The 20,987-nt window shown below is 38.8% G+C and overlaps 1 protein-coding gene across 3 annotated transcripts; it reads right to left on the bottom strand.

Annotated features, from left to right (window-relative positions):
• Positions 1-777: 777 nt before the first annotated feature.
• LOC103025413 (myosin-11) lies at positions 778-19,300 on the bottom strand. 3 transcript variants are annotated; one of them, XM_022672418.2, is made up of 21 exons: positions 19,146-19,300; positions 18,556-18,637; positions 16,366-16,954; positions 14,735-14,834; positions 13,670-13,814; positions 12,281-12,388; positions 12,106-12,162; positions 11,900-11,968; positions 10,953-11,042; positions 10,755-10,864; positions 10,607-10,630; positions 9,982-10,495; positions 6,736-9,213; positions 5,659-5,806; positions 5,422-5,527; positions 4,272-4,431; positions 4,036-4,143; positions 2,387-2,473; positions 2,153-2,258; positions 1,292-1,365; positions 778-1,191 (listed from the first exon to the last, which is right to left on the bottom strand). In XM_022672418.2, exons 1-21 carry the CDS (start codon positions 19,160-19,162, stop codon positions 1,120-1,122), a joined length of 5,244 nt encoding a protein of 1,747 aa, XP_022528139.2. In that variant the 5' UTR covers positions 19,163-19,300; the 3' UTR covers positions 778-1,119. The 3 variants fall into 3 exon arrangements, with proteins under 3 accessions (XP_022528139.2, XP_049324150.1, XP_022528145.2); XM_049468193.1 differs by lacking the exon at positions 4,036-4,143; XM_022672424.2 differs by lacking the exon at positions 10,607-10,630.
• Between the last annotated feature and the right edge of the window lie 1,687 nt (positions 19,301-20,987).

The following is a 20,987-nucleotide window of genomic DNA, read 5'->3' as shown; positions in this document are numbered from 1 at the left end:
AAAGGTTTCTTTCTCTTCACTTGAGGCAGTATTTCCCTGCTAGTGATAGAATTGTGCTTACTGTAAAAAGCCTCTGCTTCAGATCTCTGTTAAATTGCTTTGTGATAACAATGGTTGTAAACAGCACTATATAAATGCATTTGAACTGAATTGAATGTGTAAGTGAGAAAGAAACCATCAGAAAAGAGGAGACAACCAGTCAGTCTTATGTAGTACACTTTTCATCCTATAAGGTGTGCCTAAAATCCTTACATTTTCCCAACAATCATCAGTACGTTTAATAATCTGGTGTGTCTTATTTATGAATTTTACCAGTCAGGTTGTAAGGAGTTTCAGTTTCTCACCCTTCAGAGCACCGGGGCTGGAGTAGCATTGGCATTAGCCGCTAACTGCTATCTCCCCATTCAGAGGTGAGTGTTATCGGCCTTTAGCCTGCTGCTAACCCCGGCTAGCACTGCTGAAGAAGCATTAACATTACCCGCAAACCACAATAAACGCTAGCTCTTTCGCCATTTAAGGTAAATATATCAGACTGTAGCCTGCTGCTAACCCCGAATAGCAGGGGCAAATTACTAGTGTCCCAAATGTGCCTTATAATCCTGTGCGCTTGTGCAAAAATATGGTAACACTATGCTAAAGTCTAGTTACCCAATTACATTCTGCACTATACTGAACTCCGTTAAATAAAAAAAATATTGTGATACCTGAATGTACTCTATAGGTGCAATGTCTAAAAAGATCAGATAAAACTTTAAAAAAACACTGAAGCTTTTTTATTTAGTTTTTTTTATTCACAAAGTAAGTCCAGCATTTGTCAAGATCTAAAACACAGTAAACAAAGTAAACAAGAAAACATACAACAAATATTAATTCCTGCATATACAGTAACCGATCAAAGAAGAGGCTGTCCTGTTAATGGACAGGCCTGGGACAAAGCCCATCAGTAAACACGGAAGCATACAAATTACAAACCATTCACTATTGTGTAATAAATATATTACAATTTAAAACCTCAATAAAACACGATAAGAGAGACAGACATGAAAAGTGAATACAAACACACACACGCACACACACACACACACACACACAAGCACACACACACACACTGGCACGCAGTTAAATCTTTCTATTGTCTTCTGATTCAAAAAGCTTTATTCTCTCCTGAGCTGAGAGACCATCCCTTAGACTCTGAAAAGGAGAACATACAGAGGGTCAGGTATTAATAAATCATACTAATATTAATACATTACTAGCCTTACTTAACCCAGAAGCTGTTTACTAGTCTAACCTTGGATCTGCTTGCTTGCTTTCGTTTAGAGCGTTCCCTCATAAACTCAGGATTACTCCTGGTCTTCATCAGATCTGCAAAACAAACATGACAAGACAATCATACAATGATTAGTCAACACAATGATTAGTCAAAATCAAAAAACCTTTCGACTGGTTTTCAGTGTTGAAACTCATATTATACAGCTCTGGAAAAAATTAAGAGACCACTTTAGTCTCTGAATCAGTTTCTCTGATTTTGCTATTTATAGGTAACTTATATGTTTGAGTAAAATGAATATTGTTGTTTATTCTATAAACTACACACAACATTTCTCTCAATTTGACCAAATTAAAAACCTCTGGAATATAATCAAGAGGAAGATGGATGATCACAAGCCACCAAACCAAGCTAAACTGCTTGAATATTTGCACCAGGAGTGGCATAAAGTCCAAAAGCAGGGTGTGCGTGAAAACTGTGATTAAAAGCCAGGGTTATTCCACCAAATATTGATTTCTGAACTCTAAAAACTTTATGAATATGAACATTTTCTTTGCATTATTTGAGGACTGAAAGCTCTGCATCTTTTTTCTCATCTCATAATTTCTCATTTTCTGCAAATAAATGCCCTAAATGACAAAATTTTATTTGGAATTTTGGAGAAATGTTGTCTGTAGTTTAAAGAATAAAACACCAATGTTCATTTTACTCAAATATAAACCTATAAATATCAAAATCAGATAAACTGATTCAGAAACTGAAGTGTTCTCTTATTTTTTTCCAGAGCTGGATTGTTAAAATGAACAGCGGAGTATTGAGGGTGCTCTAAGCACTGAGTCACCGATGCCCCCGCAACATTTATTTTCTGGCAAGTTTACTCACCGTATGTGTAGCCCTGTAGACTGTAAGGATCAGCTCTTCGTTTAGTACAGTCACTCTGACTTTTGACTCCTAAAGCACTCAGCTCTTTCAGAAGCTCTTTAGATTGCTGTAACATAAACACACAAAAATCAGAATAATGAATCTGCAAAATGAGTCAATTTACATACATCACGGGGCACCAGCACATTTGCCCCATTCAATAGTAAAGCAGGAAAATAAACAGAAGTGTGTTACTCTGTTTGCAGCCTGCAGCTCCTCCTTCAGTGAGCTGATCTCCTGCCTCAGACACTGGATTTCAGATTCCTTTACTCTCAGAGTCACCTGTACACACATACAGTTCAATAATGTATTATTTTCAACATGTACTCTTGTTACATGTTATGAAAAAACCTTAGGCCTGTACTAAAAGGAACAGTGGGTTTGGGCAATAACATGAAGCGTAGGCATTTATAATCTACAAAAATAAGGTATTATTGTGATTAAAATTAAGTGATGTGGTACAGTGATAATACAGTGATCAGTGACATCTTGTCAAATTATATGCACAAATGACAAATAAAGCTAAAGTAGCTACACCTATGGGCTGGGATACCATTAGATCAATCCTTAAGGACTTGCTTTTATCTAATTAGCCAAAATTAGACACTCACCTTGTACTCATCCTTTTTTCTCTCTTTATTATATCTGCCTATGTTGTATTTTCTCTTTTTTGTACTGAATTGTTAATTTTATACTTTTGTTAAAAAACAATAAATGTTCTGTATTTTACTACACTTTAAGCAATGTTACATTTTTATTAACAATTCTCTTTATTTAACAGCTTTAAAATAATACAAAAAAAGTTAAGGGTTTTTCACCAGTTCTTACTTGCTAACATCTTCTAGTTCTTTGAGATTCTTGGGCCATCTTTTATGGTCGATGCACAAATGCACATGACTAAGCACATGAAACATGACCCATGCCATGGCAAATCCTTCAGCCAGTGGGTTCAAACCATCAGCTTGAGGTTATGGATTTTGAGTGAGTGTTTAGGCTCACTGTAAAAGCCATGATGTGATGTTTGCTTTTAGAATTGGCTGATTTCATTGAATCCTTGTATTAAATTCTTCATTCAGTGAAATATTCATTTTGCCATTGGCTGCAACACAAGCTAAAAGCATGATCAATCCACCCAATGCTTCAATCCACCTCCATTTATGTGATTATCCAGACCTTCAGTCCTTGACCTCCACATTTGTTTGAGTGCTAGGGAGCTGCTTATAGAAGCCCATACCTGTTAAATGTTGGGGAAAAGTTTTGGGGACAAACGATAGCCCCAAAAAGCTCTTTTTTTGCCGTTTGCTCCTATTCTACTGAGTTCTACAGGGTTCATACACTTTTTAACCAATACATTTCCGTGACTTTCCACAAGAAGCGCTGCCTTTACCTTAAGATAGCGGTGCCCAGAGATTAGGTTACACTACAGGTTGTAAACAGTGGTTTTTAATAAGCTTCTTGTGCACTTTTTAGGTTATTAATGCCACGTTATAAAAGTTGGGGCTCTTCAGATTCTACCAATGAGGTATGGAGCTACTTTGAGCCTGGATAACGGTGTAAAAAGCGATTTATCTGTGGGGGGGTGGGAATATGCCCCATCTCATCCATTCTAAAGCGTGTTTGGACAAACTGTAAAACATTTATGGATCTTGGAAAGCTGCGGGAGAAAGGAGGTGGGCTAGTCAACACACACCCAAAGTCAATTTTACACTAGAGTTCTCCTTTAATGTAAATCCAGTAGTGGTGTTGGTGGTAAGTAAAATAATTGATGTGTTAATTAGAACAACACAGATATAAGTACACAGGTTTGGTTACTGACTTTTCTAAGCATTTCAGAATGATTTTACCTCTAGCTGATAAATGTCTTTGCCCTGAGGGAGCTGGGCATGATCCACTCCTCCATTCATATAGGATTGCATTAGGGAAAGCTCAGCTACCAAGCGTTTATTCAGCTCCTACACACACACAGACAAACACACACACACAGGCAAACACACACACACACACACACAATCTGAGACAAGTCACATACTGTATAGCAGGGAATGTGTTCACACAGGGGTTGGTGTATGGGGGTGTTTACCTGGTTGTGTATGTGGAGCTCCTGGTTCTCTCTCTCAGTAGAACTCAGAGCCTGTCTCTCCGTCTCTATTTTTCGGCTCAGGTGAGCATTCTCCAGACACTTCTGAGAATATTGCTCTGACAACACCTCCAGCTCCCTGTGTAACGACTCCAGCTCCTCACTAGGAACACAAACAGATCCACGGCAAGTGCAATTTTACTTGAATTTTTGGATCACTTAAAAGACAAATTAAATATTTAGTTATCCTTTAATTCACCATCGGATATTCTTTTAAAGAACCATACTGCCATTAAGGGTGGGCGATATAGCCCTAAAATGATATCACAATGTTTCATAGTATTTTCGCTATAATGATACTCATGGCGATATGACAAAACACTGATTTAAAAAAATAATATTTCAAGACTACACTACTGCAACACAATGAAAATTACATTTTATTACTGCATAGGATATGATATGGCACACCCCTATCTGAGATATTAAAAAATACAAGAATTTTATCAGATTTGTAACAGAAGTCAATGATCCAGAATGTCATGATACTAATAATGCACTACAAATATCTCCATATATCCAGGATCTAGTAGACACACAATGGAAAATGAGAACAGTGTGATTTTTTCTTTTGCTACAAACAGAAAAAAGTAGTACCCTGATGTGATAATTAGGGGTGGGTAATATGGCACAATATTTCAGGGTATAATACCGTTCATGATATAGAAAAAATCTTATCTGCTTGAAAGAGCTGCCAGTGCTTAAACTCCTTAATATCTGATGATGCATCCTGACCATATTCTTAGATACTAAAGAAAATATAGTCCTTAATGGTACTTTAATATTTTGTATATACAGTATATTTGTATTTTGTCTTTTTCCTTCTCAATTTGTTTACTGTCGTCTGCAGAATGGGTTTCATTTATGTTGAGTAATTTCAAATCTTAAGGGTGGCACCACTGTCTAACTGTCAGTTCAAATCCCAGCAATTTTAAAAGCCTCCTATCAATTACTTTATCATTCTTAATGGCCATGCTGTCTGAAAATGAATAAATTAAGGAAATAAAGGGTAGTCTCTGACTTTTATACGGCAGTGTGTGGAAAAGTAATTGTCTTTCTATACAAAAAATATCCAAACATTGCACACACTTACTCAAACTGGGCCCGCAGCTTGCTTATATCTGTGTTGGCTCCGCTCTGCTGGGCTTTTTGACTTTTCTCCAGCTCTTCCTTATGAGCCTTCCGCATGGCATCGATAGCTAAATGTACCCAAACATCATAAATAAATCATATATGAGTAACAAGAACATGTACATGCATCATAAGAAAGGCAGCAACAGCTAAGACATCTAGTGTATAGTTATTACAGCACTGTTAGGTAGAGTAATACCTGCAATGGTGGCATTGGTTTCTTCCTGCAGTACTTTCTCTCTCTCCTCTGTCAGCCGATCCACCTCTATGTGGTGCTGCCGCTGCATCTCCTCAATCACCCGCTGATGGCTCTGCTCCATGCTGCTGAAGCCAAGCTCACAAGTAGCCTATTATCACATTTAAAGAAGTAAGCACAAATAAATTAAACCAGCATTTAATGGTGTGTGTATCAAAAGCAAGCATTTCACTTTATGTAGTAGTCTGTTTTCACACTGGAATTTGGTTTGCTCAGTTTTGGTTTCTCACTGCAGTTTAGTGTTTAATTGTTCAATGTGTGACAGGAGACTGCCTTCCTGAAATTAATCTATATGCCTGAATCATCCAAAAGGTGTTTTCACTCTGCAAACAAACCAGACCAAGCTCATTTATTTGGCTAGACAAATTTTTGAACCTTTGGTCTGAACCATGGCCATGGTACCTTTTACACATGCTATTGCGGTTTAAATCAAGCTGAAAAGTACAAAGCTTCCATCAAAAAAGTAGGTCTGAAAGCTATCTATGTAAAATAATTCAAAAATACTTAACTACGCAGAAGTTAAAGCTATTTGTTACTGAATATTAAGACTTCAATTCTTAGGTCACAATAGTGAGGGATGGAAGTCTGGATCTGCCAGCAGGTCTAGAGTGTTTCCTCCACTCTGACTTCTGACTACAGAGAACTGTGGCACTTAGACAGTTGCGCCACTTACAAGCCACAAAGTTTTAAGCTTCAAATTCTGCTTCCCAGAAATAAAAACAATTAATTATGCAAATAAATTGTGCATTGTGCAAATTGTGAAATGCTTTAGTGCTTAAACTTTGATGAATGATTCCTATCCATTTGTCGCCACCATCATTCAAAACCCTGCATGTGTGACAAGTGACATGGTGCAAAACAAAACATTAGAAGCCATACTCCCATCCCAACGGTTGCAATACGGCTAGTTGTATTACATAAACAGAAGCACAAAGAATAAAATAACTGTATTTTTAAGAACCTTCTGATAATCATTTTTTTACAACTAAGAATTTCAGATTTACATGTAGGTGTTAGTACCTTCAGGGTCTCCAGCTCCTGTTCATATGCCTGCCTCAGGGAGTTTGCATCTCCACTGCGAAGTTCATCTTCCAAGCAGCTAACCTGATCCTCCAGCTCTCTGATGCGTCTTTTCAAAGCGCTCCCACAAACATTCTCGTCTACATCACTGGAGTCTGAAGGAGTCATCACCTGTGACCTGCTCTGGGTGTAGTACCCATGGAGTCGAGTCATCTCCTCCTCATGAATCTTCTGAAGCTCCTGGAGTTTCTCTTCAAACTCCGTCTCCAGACGCTGCACCTCCTGTCCCCTTATCTGGGCATCGGTCTCTGCAGAGACGCGGCCCAGCTCGGCCATTTCAATAACCACACGACCTTCGCGCAGCTTCTCCTCGTAGCGCTCTGTCTGCTCTTGAAAGAGAGCTTCCATGCTGCGGCACACGGCACGGCACTCGCACATGGCCCGCTCCCGTTGCTCCCGCAGGATGCGCATTTCTTGCTGCAAAGCCAAACGCAAGCGACTTGTCACATAGGCCAGAGTTGCCCGGGACAGGATGGTTTGCATGATAGCTGGCGAAAACTCCGGCAGCAAGTCTACATCACCATCCTCAGGCTGCAACTGGACAGAGAGGGCCTGAAGAGCCTGTGCCTGCTGACGCAGCTCCGTCGCAAGGCTCTCATACCCTTTGCACTCAAGTTCCATATCCCCTACGGAGAACTCTTCCTCTTGGGTATTTGGGATCTGCTCGCTGTACGGAGCGAGCTCAGGTGGGTATATGTCGGCAAGCTTGAAATTTGGCTTTGAGCCCATTTCCCTTCTAGTGCCAGGTGGTGTGACCTCAGGCACAGGCCAAGTGTCCGATCCCTGCTGTTCCTCTTGCGAGTTGCGAGTGTGGAGAGTGTATGTAAGGTATGCCAATTCCGCTCTCACACACAAGTTGCAGATCTCAGTCTGGCCCAGTGTGAACCCACTTGTCTCATCCAATTCTTGGAAGCATGAAAGGAACTGCGAATAGTCCCCTGACACTGTCTTTTCATGGCTCTCATCTTGAGCTAGATTCTGAGCCATTGCCTGAGCCTGGACTTGCAGTTCAGAGAGTTTCCGGAGAAGCTCCCTACTCGGGCGCTCGATTGCAGAAGCCATTCTCTGGATGACCAGTGTCTCTAGGGACAAAATCCTGCTGGCCATGCTTAGGGTTAAATGCCTCTCTGAACTCTCACTCGCTTCTTGAAAGTCATCTTGGAAATCAATCATTCCATTAGTGACAGCACTACCATTGGTATTGGCAGCAGTCCTCTCCCACATGATCCCCTGCAAGCACTGCAAAGCTTGACTGCACTGATTTACGTCTAGGTTATCAAAAGCAACTTCAGAAGTCAATGACTCTGTGGATTTACTCCTTTTCCGTGGACTTTCACCATTAAAAGCACGAACTTGTTGCTGTCGTTGTAGCTGCATGGTGATCTCTCTGAGCCTTTCTTCTGTGTTACACAACTTGCTCTCCAATGCTTGTATCACTGAAATCACTCTCTCCGATTCTTCCCTTGGAGCTACTGCTTGCATGTCTGTTCCATTTAACCTATTGTTTTTGACCTTCTGCGCAAAATCTGAACTGCCAAGAAGTTCTTCTCCCCCAGTCGGCCTGTCTCGAGAGACATTAACCTTCTGAAGATGACTCTGAGCTTCTTTCAGCCTGCGTTCAGTCTCTTCCAAACTGGTGCCCAAGGCAGCCATTTTCACAAGCATTTCTTGCAGCTCCTGCTCCTTCCTGTTGATCTCCCGCTGTTGCTGCTCTAGTTGGGCTCTGTAGCGATCCTCACACATTGTCTCGCAATTCTGTAGAGCACCACGAGCACACTCTAGCTCCTCGCACACTTGCTCATAGTCGTGCTCCATATTATAATACAGCGTCTCCTCATTCCGGAGTCGTGCCTGCATTCGAGCAACCTCGCTGTCTGACTCTTCAAGCTGGTTCTGCAACTCCTGGCACCTCCTCTCCAGGTCCTGCGCTGCGCTCCCCACTGGGGTGTTTTTCAGCTCTGCTTCCATCTGCTGCAGACGCTCCTCCAGTTCCTTCCCACGCTTCTCGGCATGGTCAAGGCTATCGCTGAGGCTCCTTCGTTCCCTCTCCTGGCTTTCCTGGAGGAGGCGCAGGTGTCTCTCTATGCGGACATCTTTCAGAGCCTGTGCCTCTTCTGTAGCTTTCAGACGCCCGGTTACATCTTCCAAATGGCAACGCAGTTCCTCAAGAGCCTCGTCCTTCTCTTGCAAAGTGGCCTCTGCACTTTGCAGTCTTGATTCCATTTCCTGTATGTGGTCCTGACCATTCTTCAACTCAGTCTGCAGATGGGCCTCAGAGAGCTGGAGCTCACTCACCTCCCTCTCACTTCGTTCTTGCTCTGCCTTCAGTTCACTGCGAAGGGTCTGAAGCTCTTCCTCCCAGTCCCACTCTGTCTGGACTGAGGATGAGGGAAAGGATGATGATGATCCTGAGGTGGCCTGTAACAAATAAATGAGGTACAGTTAATGAAGCAGCTTTAATGTTTTGCTGGTGTGTTAAACTTTTATAGAGTATATCATTATATCATCAATATATTCAGCAACCATTTAGTACTGAACAGAGAAAGCACTGTCAGCCTTACCCTTCAACCCAATAATGTATCCTATCAGCTGAGATATGTTGGCTGCTTTTCCACTGCACTGCTTTTTTGCAGCAGGGTTAGGTAACCTTACTTGAGACCAAAGAGGAAAGGGTTCGTTAGCGGGGTTTAAGACCGAGGGATTTGCCTATTGGCTATCTGAGCCATATTAATGTTGCAGTGGTGACATGGTTCAAAGTCTTGTCTCTTGTGTGTTAATGCTGTGGTGGTACAAAGCCACTAGCTTGCATAAAAACACAAATTTATTTATTTAGCATTTAGTTAGCCTTCTGTTTTACAAGTTAGCATGCAGGAATAAGACTGCACACACCAGACAACAGCTACTTATGAGACACAGTGCACTTCCCAGTCCTAAATAGGGACTTTGCAAATGAAAAAAGAAATTGTAACAAGGTTATCGAGTCTGCCACGGCACGGAACGATACAACACAGCCTTAGTAACCATTTTACCTTGCAGTGGAAAAAGGCCATGGTACATGGATACCATAGTCACCTTAAAGCCTTAAATTCTGTCTGCATTTTTGTTTATTTTTAGCTACACTGTCCTCTTAACATTCACTTCTCTTAACATTCAATTCACTAATACATAGATTTGGGATATTAGTACCTTGAGTCTTGTCTCTTCTTCAGGTTTCTTTATAGTTTCCACTTGCATCTTTGAAATGTCACCGAAACCCCCCACACTGTCAACGATCCTCTTCTGACCATTCTCTTCAGAAACAACACTAATAGATGCATCAGTGTGTGACAATGAATTAGTAGGTGTGTCAGTGGATGCTATCATTTGCGAAGTCTGTAAATAAAGTTTTCTTTGCTGATTGTAAGGCATCCCTCTTTCTGTGGGTTCCTCGCTTAGCACCATTGCACCAGGTTCCTCTGGAGACGATGCAGGTGCCGGAGGTAAACAGGCTACTTCTGATCCCCTCTGGAACTGCCTGTTCGATTCCTCCCTTTTCTGCTGCCTGTGACGAAACTCTGCCCAGTCAAAGGTTTTGTAACGACCCTCTTTACGGCGTTCACTGATGCGACTCCGCTTCTCCACCTCTGAACATGACGTGTTTGAAGAGGAGTGACTTTTAGGTCCAGGTGCAGAATTTAAAGGTGCCTTTTGTGGGGCGGAGCTAAAAAAGAATCAATCAAACAACAAATTAACCTAAAATAAACTTAAAAACAGAACATTTTACACAAGACACAGTCCACAGCAGGGAAGACACTCCAACACTAGTCCAGACCTGGATTTTTTAGATGCATTTTTCCTTGTGTGGCATTAGAAAAGAAAATAATGAAATGGAGAGAAATTAAATGAAATAAACTCCCATAAAAACAGAAATGGGATTTTGTGGTGACTTTATGGCATTGATATCTAGCAGAAACTGTTACCTTGCAACATCTGGAGGGACAACAGGCCGAACATTCTTCATCACTGCCTGAATCCAGTTTCGACGTATCCCATAAGTCATTGCACAGAGTGTAAAAACACCATCTTTAGTCTGTAAGAAGTACATGGAAAACCTCAAATAATGCCACCTACACAGAAACTACAGTACACACAAGAAGTTTTATTTTATTTTTGCTCACATGAATCTGAAAGCCATAGTTCCTCTGCACAGGAAAGTCTGTGATGTCAAAACAAGTGGAGAGATTTATCTCGCCATCCACATCAGCAGCCTGTGAAACACAAAAAAAAGGTAAAATGCAACATGGACTTTTTTGTTGTTTAATTGTTTCAGGTTCAACATGCTATTGATCACCTTCTCATAAAATAATAAATTGAATTGAATATGAATTTTTCATCTCCATCTCTAGGTGCCTCCAACATAGTAGCGTGATTATGCACATAAAAGCTAAGTATGCTAAGATACAGCTTCTAGACAATGGGTTTAGTTTTAACTTCCTGTTACCAAAAGGAATCCCCCAATAGGAATTTAGAAAAGTCTTGTTTATGTAAGCCTTGTTTTTATATTTTGCTGAAAAGTTTGTCTATTTTACTAACATTTATTTCTATTTTTTAGGTCAAATGTCCCACCCATTCAGCTGCTACTCAGCTTGTATATCCCCTATCAATGGTGATTCCACAACACAAGGAACGTAAAGACTAGCACATGCTCCCTCCGATACATGTGAAGATACGTGATTATAGCATCACAATGCGCTCGGAGGAAAGCGCAGTGACTGGGTTTTGATACATCAGCTCACAGACGCCTTGTGCTGATCAACATCACCTAAGGAGTGCTGAGTGCAAAGAACGCCATCTACCACCCAGAGAGAGCAAGGCCAAATGTGCTCTCTCAGGGCTCTGGCAGCTGATGACAAGCTACATGACCTGGATTCAAACCATCAATCTCCCGATTACAGTGGCAGCACTTTAGACGGCTGAAGCACTTAAAGTTTGTCCATTTTAAATAACATCAGATTGTACTGACTTTAAGCAAAAACTATTCCCTCTGTCAGACTTAACCCTCCCTTTGGGGAACAGTGTAACATTTGCACATGCAAATCACTATCACTAAATCACACTGCAGTACCTCTTCAGCAACGGAGTCCCGGTAGAATCTTAAAGTCTGTTCAGTGAGAACAAACCAATGCTTCCTCCACTAAAAATAAAAATAATAAAAATATTAATAAATATATATAATTCAATAAACATATCACAGACTTTATGGCACTGTATAGACACTAACAGACACATCAGCACTAAGTGTAAGTATGTCATTACACACGTTTAAGTTACCTTTCCATCTTCTCCCAGCCGTGTCATCCATCCCTTTTTAAAATTCAGTAGGTCAGGCTAAGAGGACAGAAGATGGCATTATTATCTTTTCTCATTTTGTCTTGTTGCTCTCTCTGGGAAAATTCTAATTGCATTCACTCATAGTGCTGTACTGTATTGGATTGGCATAACCTACCGCAGAAGTGTGTTCTGCCAGATTGCGCTCCAGTGATTTGGAGCGTCGCGTGGTGGAAGAGGTAGAGTTTCTTGTAATGCCAGAAGTTTCATGACCGTGATCCAGCACCTGCAGACAGAGGAAAGCTAAATCGGACACTGAATAACTGATTAACAGCTACTTTAGAAGCACAGCATGATGAAAGTGTTTCACTTTAGTTGTGTAATCATAACACATCCATTGACTTCATCATCCATTTTATATCTGTTCACTTTATGCATATTAAGTATCAGGATCATATCTGAATAAGGCCAAACCACATTAATAATGTAAGTGTAAACACGTCCAAGACGCATTTAAAATAAAATAAAAATATGACGGAGAAATATGATCACTCAAATATGATAACTTCAGGAGTTGATCTGAGATGCATTTGGGCCACATGTTGTAGCAGTGTAAATGCATCTGTTTCTCCAAGACCCAAAACTTCTCCCAGTGCACCCAAAACACCAGTAATAATTGTCATGCAGTGAACGAATTTGCATATTCCATGCAGTTGTCTGTTAAGGTTGTCTTTTATTAATTACAAATTAAGTACTAAAAAGCCATATAAAGGATTTTTATTTAAATACGCATCTTTAAAAAAAAAACTAAAAAATGTAACATAATAATAATTCTGTGATTAATCATAATTAAGGTTGTGATATATTTTTTTTAATTATATGAAAGTTGATAGTACTGTTTTTTTGGGAGGAGATAGTAATAATAGAGTAGTGTGGTTTAGGCCTGGCAGACTAGATTTTTACATTTTTAGGGTTGTTTAAATGCTTTTAAAATGATATTAATTCGAGTAATTTAACGAGTTATTCAGTTGTTGAGTTCATCATCCATTTTATATCTGTTCGCTTCATGCACATTTAGTGTCAGGATCATATCTGAATAAGGCCAAACCACATTAATAATGTAAGTGTAAACACAGCCAAGACACATTTAAAATAAAATAAAAAATATGACGGAGAAATATGATCACTCAAATATTATAACTTCAGTAGTTAATCTGAGATGATCTCTATTATTACAGTTGTTGAGTTACTGAGTTTAACAGAGCTTTAATGGAGGACATAAACACTTTTGTGTATGTGTGTGCGCGAGAGAGAGCGCCTGAGAGCCTGTATTAAAGTGATATTGCAAGAATTCTCAGTGTGAACGTGTAGCAGAATCTATAGTGAACTTATGGAGTAACAACCAGTCACAAGAAGTTATTTTTTTAATAAATCAATGATCTGATCTAAAAAGAAATTATGTGATCAGCTCCGAATTTCGATCACATAAGCGGACTGGTACAGATAATAATTCACATCAACTGACCAAGAATAAACAGGGTTCATTATTTAAATGTGTGTGAGATACCTGTGCCTCACTGCGGCTTGCCCTTTGGTCATGATCACGTTCCAAAGTAGAAGAAGAAGAGGATGAGGAAGAAGGGGAATACCCTTCATTGGAATGAGAAAGGGTACCATTTTGATTCTCAAACTGTTCAAGCACTTGAGACCTCCTGAAAAACACAACACAAACTGTTTACATTACATGCATGCGTTATTACAACACATACCGTACAATTTTCAAAAACTCTATTTAAATAAATGTATTTTATAAGAAATATGAAAATATATGACAGTCAAAGAGTGACATGGGGATTCAGGATAAGAATATAGATGACAGAGATGCCTGATGTGGGACAGAGCTGCTAAGAAATCTGAAAAACAAACAAAAACAAAAAAACAATAAATGAGATGAGAAGCAATATAAAACATGGCTTCATAGAACTGAAAGAACTGATGTAAACCATGCAATTGTTTGGTGAACACAATGATTAGCAGTGTGATAAAAACACCAAATTAAAAAGAAAGTTGAAAAAAGGTAGGATAAAATTGTTTACTCTTGTTTCTTTCATTATTTCTCCTGTACTGTGTTGAATTAAAGTTATGTACAGGGACTACTCTGTAGTTTAAGGTGTATTTAATTATGAAAACAGAGGATTCAGAGAAGCACACTTGCCATTTTATAACTAATTTAATATTACAATATAATAATATAATCTAAATGTATTAAATAGATTTTAAATACTGACTGTACATTGCCAATGTATATACAGACAAGCGACTTTCGGTGCACCATCCTACTAGCTTCTGTCTCATGACATGTGGCATGTTGCAACCCGAGTGTACAAGAGTGTACTACAAAATAAAATATGCATAGTTTCTACTGTATTTCTTTTACCTGCGCTGTCTTCCAAACAGACGATGCACCTCCTCTCTTCCAGGGCTGTGCGTTCTCTGTGTTTCTTCTCTTTCTCTTCCAGGCCTGAGCATGTGTCCTCCTGAAGTGAGTACCTGCTCCTCGAGCCCTTCCCTGCTACTCGGTTGCATCATCTATCTGTGCATGGCAAAAAGTTAATTCCCAGTGGCTTCACACCTGTAATGTGGGTCACAGCTCGTCTGTATCTCCTCAGCATCGGATCTCGTCTTCTCCAGAGAAGAGTATCCACTCTCTATGCCTTCCCGAGCCTTGAGGTCTGAGCGACAGATGAGAAAATATACGTTTTTCCAGGCACATCAGCACAGTATGAAGACAAATAGCTAGCGATCAGTTACCCAAGACATTCATGGCAAGAATCGGCAAGAATCAGCACAAGTGCCTGTTCACAGATAAATGTATTTGTCAATTACCTTTAAAAGCATTGCTCGCCAACCATTCGACTTTCAGTAAAAAGTAGATTCAGTAAAAGCTAGATTCTAAGTTTTAATTTGTCTCATTAAATATCTGATTATATTTTATTATCTTTTAAATCACTGGTAACACTTTCTATGAATATCATGTCAATTAGACTCTAAAAAAACATACTCATAACACACTATAATGCATTTTAAAGCATTATAAACACGGCTATTCATATTTATAAATATGTATAACACATTATAGTTATGTTTATTATGCATTTTAATTTGTAATCCTTATCAGCTGGGTTTATAAGATATTATATGTCAATACCAAGACCCTCAACAAAGATGCCTCAACAAAGCATGCTATAGTTATAGTTTAACCACTCATAGATTATACATATGTTACATATTATAATAGCTTATATTAATTTATAATGTGTTATAATGTCTCGTTGTACACTCCAAGTAAAGTGACAGATGTCTATCATGGGAATATATTAATTGCAATGAAAATATGATGTTTTAACCCAGTTGTGTAACAAATTACAAGCACAGGTAAGCTGCATTATAATCTCAATTCTTAATGCATACTAAACATGGCAATAATGTGTCATACATTTTTATAAATATTTATAACCATGTTTGTAAAGCCTTTGAATGGATTATAATGTGTTATGAGTAAATGTAGAGAGTCTAATAGACAAGACAGAAACATTTTCTGGAGGCTTTGCATTGGTTCCTATTGTTCTAGTAAGCACTGTAATTATTTGTGTGTGTTTTAACCCTTTAACATCCTCACCAAGAAATAAAGCAATGTAATACTTGTATTTTTGTATTTTTTCTTTGTTAAGATAAAAAGTAAGGGCCCACATTTTTTTAAATATATACCTCTGTGATAAATAAAAATATATATGTATACAAAACAAAACATAATAAAGTGTCTGTTGTGTAAAGTTCACAATTCCAGTCATCAAAACCTTCCATAAATATTGTAACTATTAAATACAATGTTTTAATGTAATAAAATAATAAATAAATAAATAAATAAATACAAATGTTTGATAAATCAAAAAGTTACAAATTGACGAATTCAATCAGCATGTGAGGAGTAATTTATGGATTTATGTCTCTGTCAAGTAAAACACCTTACATAATAAAATCTAGTCATTCGAATGAGTTCTAGCAAACGATTGAGTAGAAGACGTTAAAGGCTTAAACTTAGTTTCTTATATTGACCATTAAAAAAGATAATTAGTTTTAGTAGATGACTCCACTTTTAGCATAATTAACAGATAATAATAGACATAATCTGACAAAATGGCTTTTAAAAAACCCACAAATCAACACTCCCACTTTCCCACCCCTCTCCATTTGCGCTCTTACCATTGGTGCTGGAGAGATCAGGCAGCTGGCTGAGTGGTGAAGAGAGGCAGGAGCTGACTGTGGATGTGCAGGGGGAGCTAGCGTTGCTGATGCTCTCCAGCAGGACCCCTCCTCTCTTGTTATGCTCCGCCTCCGCTTCCTGTAGCCCACTCCCCAATGAGGTGGTGCTACTTGTGCTGCAGCCAGTGTCCCTTCTGTTGTTACTACAGCCTTCAATAACACTACTACTGTTGCCTTTGGGGCCCATGCTAGTGGAAACAGCTCCACTTCCACCTCCACTACTTAAAATACCATTACTTCCTTTAATGCTACAGCTAATGCCTACACTGCTTCTTGCACTGTGAACACCAGCACCTCCACCTCTAATGCTATTACTATTACTACAACCACTAGCTACGTCACTATTGTTCTCAGTGCTACATGCTATACAACTGATGCTGGTCTTCCTGATGCTGCTGCTGGGTCCTCCACCACCACTGCTAATGGTGTTCATGCCAGTTCCAATAACACTGCCGGTACTGGTGGTGGTGAAATTAGCTGTGTGACCTCTGTCAGTTTCTGTATGCTTAGGTAGGCCAGGCTTTAGGACCTAGAGAAAGAGAGAGAGAGAAAGAGAGAGGGATTGAGAGAGAGAGCGAGAGAGCGAGAGAGAGAGAGAAAGAAAAAAGGGAGAGAGACATAGAGACACACAGGTAGTGTAAATCAGAGATTGGCAGTTTGAACAGGCAGACATGCGCTACCAGCAAAATCCAATTGAAGCTGCTAGGAAAGGAAAAGCCAGCCACAAACACACACACACACACACACACAGAGCTTTGCTAATGCACCTTGGCCACGCTTGCCCCCTGCCCTCCCCCAGTGAACCCATCACCCCCCTGTTAATCCTGATAAGATCACCAAAGTTAATTCCGTTAATGTTCCATCTGACCAAACACTTTACACACACACACAGACACACACTCCATAAATAACCACACTTCACCCAAACAATTAACTGCAGCAGTCTTTCTAACACACACATGTCCACACATCATTTGTCTAATTGTTCCACCATCAGCAAACAGGCAGGTATAAGAGCCAAAGAGAGAGAGAGAAAGAGAGACAGAGGGAGTGGACGAGAGAGATAAGTAAATCAAGCAGACAGAAAGATGTGCGCAGCAGTCAGAGCTGTAATTAAACTAAAGAAGGAAAGCCTGTAGGTGGACATTTAAAGGAGCTACAGTGTAAAACCTGCAGAGTTGTGGCCTGTGGAAAAAAAAAAAAAATAATAATACTGAATTTTCTTTTTTTGTGGTATTAAATGAAGACAAATGTTAAAATAGTGCGCAGATCTTTACGACAAATGTGTTTAGGCACTGGATTGACCAAAGCTTTCCTATTTTAAAACAACTATGAACGATCGTAAAATAAAGAATATTCCTAAATGCAATTCTCAAAACAATTAAAAAAATATATATTTTTTATCTTTTAAATAATAATAATAATAATAAAAAAACACATTTTCCTCTTATGTTGTATTTTACAGCTTTTCATAAACAATCAAAACTTAAAACTTGCAATTTTCTGATAAATGCAGTGGATAGTAAAATTAGTGTTTAAATTATATGCACTTTTAATTAACACACACTGAAAATAAATACGGAAACATATTTCTATAAAAGACAATAACAGTACGTACAGTAACAACAATATCCATCCTGGTATATTAGACATTCATATAAACCAACTATCATTTTCAAGACATACCTTTAAAACTCTTACAGTCTAAAAAAGTGTGAGACTATCGCAAGGTTTAAAAATTATCAGTTGTTCTTCAAGTAAAATGTATAGACGAAAAATAAGAAAATCCTCTTTCCTACACAATTTTTAAAGAGAAAATTTCAGGGAAACGGAAAAATAACACATTATTATATTTTTCATAAGAAGGAAGTTTCCATTTCTTTCTTAAGACACTTCTGTGAGACCGAACCTTGTTTTTCTCTATTTACTGTGGAATTTTAAATGAATTAGCTACATTAAAGCTACTATTTTTATGCAAATTTAGATATTTTTACTCAACATTATACTCATCTGGTCAGTCATATAAAAAAAACAGTATTAGGGTTGTTTAACTATGGAATTGAATGTCCCTTCTTGGTAGAGAGCCTCTTTATATTTTGTTATCTTGTATGTGGATGTTAATGAACGTACCGTGGGGTGTGTGGGCTCTCTCCTCCTCCTCCTCTGGTTTGATTTAACAGCATTTGGTTGAATATGCATATTTTCTTGCCACCTAATAGAAATGAATGAATTTAGATCACTGCAAACCATTGATACTATGTTGTATTGCCTGCCTTAGTGATGGATACACATACGCCGTGGGATGTAAATTAATTGATAATTCATTTTTAAACTATTATTTACATGTATATATGTTTACATATGTTCTACATAAATAATTAATCCATCTATGATAGCTATCTTACAACAGTACATACAGCCATTTAATGTGTCCCATAAACAATGAACTGGTAAAACTAATGTGAATTAACTCATTAATAATTTAGCTAATTCATGTAAATTCCAAAAACCTAGTACTACACCTAGTAATATAATGTTAAAACAGTTAAAACACAACAGTAGTGGATTCAATTAGCTACTACTAGTATTTAGCCATAGTTAGCCATACAAACACTTAAACACCATTATAAATAGCAAGCTAGCATTAGCTATTTAACACCGACACAGCAGAAGTCAAACTAACTAGCTTAGCCTTAAAAGATGTGCTAATTTTCTCTTACTTCTGTTTTCTGGACATGTCTGCTCTTAAACAGGAACTGCAGAAAAGCTATTCCCAGGAAGGAATGACGAAAAAATAAAGAAAAACACAAAGCTATAGTCACAAGCACTGCTGAAGGTCTGCTCTGAACACTAACAGACAGAAAACACAAGCACAAATCCCAGACACCCTCCATTACACTCTTAGCGGATTAGAGCAGCCTTGCTGAGATTTACTGACTTATAACACTTAAGCGGAGCATTACAGAGGGAGCGAGGGAGTCAAGCAACAGGCGGAGAAGAAAAATTAGGAGAAACAAAAATGGATGAGGGGGGTCTATAATGTAACACATAAGGCTAGACACACAAGCCAAAACACTTTTAAAGGTGTCTTATAATGTCTGTATACAGTATTTCTTTGTTAGTTGTTATTTGAGGTATACATAGTAAGCAGCCCATGAAAGATTGGTTGGTCATGGCTTTACAGGTCAGTGTTGGCTTTATTATGCCAACAAGCTTCTCTGTAAATGTTTAGAAACTGGATTTTTGCCTATATGGCGTCACGTCAATGTCAAAAGTCAGGGGAGCAAAAATACCAGATGAAAAAAATTAACCAGCGTGTTTTAACATTTTGTGTATGTAAATTAACTTCTCCTAAAGGCAAATGTGAAGCTCATGGGCAAAAAAAAAAAAGAAAATTGTGTGCGCACTGAACAAAATATTGCTCTCAAGCTTTATTTTTCTCCTCTTGAGTGTTTATTTTCCTCTCGAATTCAGAGTTCTCCTTGCGCGCCATGCAAATTACCTGGCCTTTTGTTTTTGCTCAAGCGAGGCTTTTGCGCTCGAGTTATAAAAGTTTTGGTTTGGTCACTCAAGGCGCTGAACGAGACATGTAGGAAGGAATGTACTAATTTTCTTAATTAATCATGGGTGTTTTGGCTGTAACGTGAAATAAACCAATCAGTGTGCTACTTGACATTCCTTTTAAGAGCCAGGTGCGCTCTGACTTTGGTGCGTTGGTATCTTAACAGCGGGGGGCTTTTGCTTGTCTCAGCAGAGGATACTGACCTTGCGTGTTCACGCCGTGAAGGTGCACCAGTAGCTTATTTAAGAAAAGCAATGTTATTTTATTTTTATTCTGTTTACTGTTGAGGTAAATGTGGGTTTGCACACTGCAGCACGCGTCCATTAGTGTGTGTTTATTAAGTGGGGATGTACACATGCTGAACCCACCTGCGTAGCTGAGATAGGAATTTAAAGTTCTTAATAACTCATTTCAAATGTCAGGGCTCTCTGGAATATAGCAGTAAGATGTGGAGCTACTTTGAACCTGGATAATGGTGTAAAAAGCCATTTATCTGCAGAGGCAAAATATGCCCCATATTACCCAGTCTAAAGCATGTTTGGACAAACCCCAAAAAATTACTGGATCTTGGAAAGCTGCGGGAAAAAAGAGGTGGGCTATTCAACAATGGTTAGTACTTTTTATCGTGTTTTACTACACCAAAAGTCAGTTTTGCACCGGAGTTCTCCTTTAAGTAGTACCTCAGGGGATGGCATGGTCATGCCTACATTTGTATGTTGTGAGTTGTTATATTATGAGTCAGACTGAATGCAAGGTAATGAACAAGGCCTGATAATGGGTGCCAAATGGATTGGATTCCATGAGACATTCCTTTTCCAAAGTTTTCTAGTTATTTAACAGTACTCTTATTCCACAGTGCAGTAGATAGTAATTATTGTGACTGGCAGTGCCTGGCTAGAATTGTCCATGCATACAGACAAGCGTCTCTGGCAGAATTCACATCCACATTCAATGCAGGAGACTCCATGTGCATATCCCACAGGTCAGTGTAGCATTCTTT

This window comes from Astyanax mexicanus, chromosome 19, assembly GCF_023375975.1.
Source record: "Astyanax mexicanus isolate ESR-SI-001 chromosome 19, AstMex3_surface, whole genome shotgun sequence".
Taxonomy (NCBI): domain Eukaryota; kingdom Metazoa; phylum Chordata; class Actinopteri; order Characiformes; family Acestrorhamphidae; genus Astyanax; species Astyanax mexicanus.
This window is presented reverse-complemented; position numbering and strand designations above follow the sequence as displayed.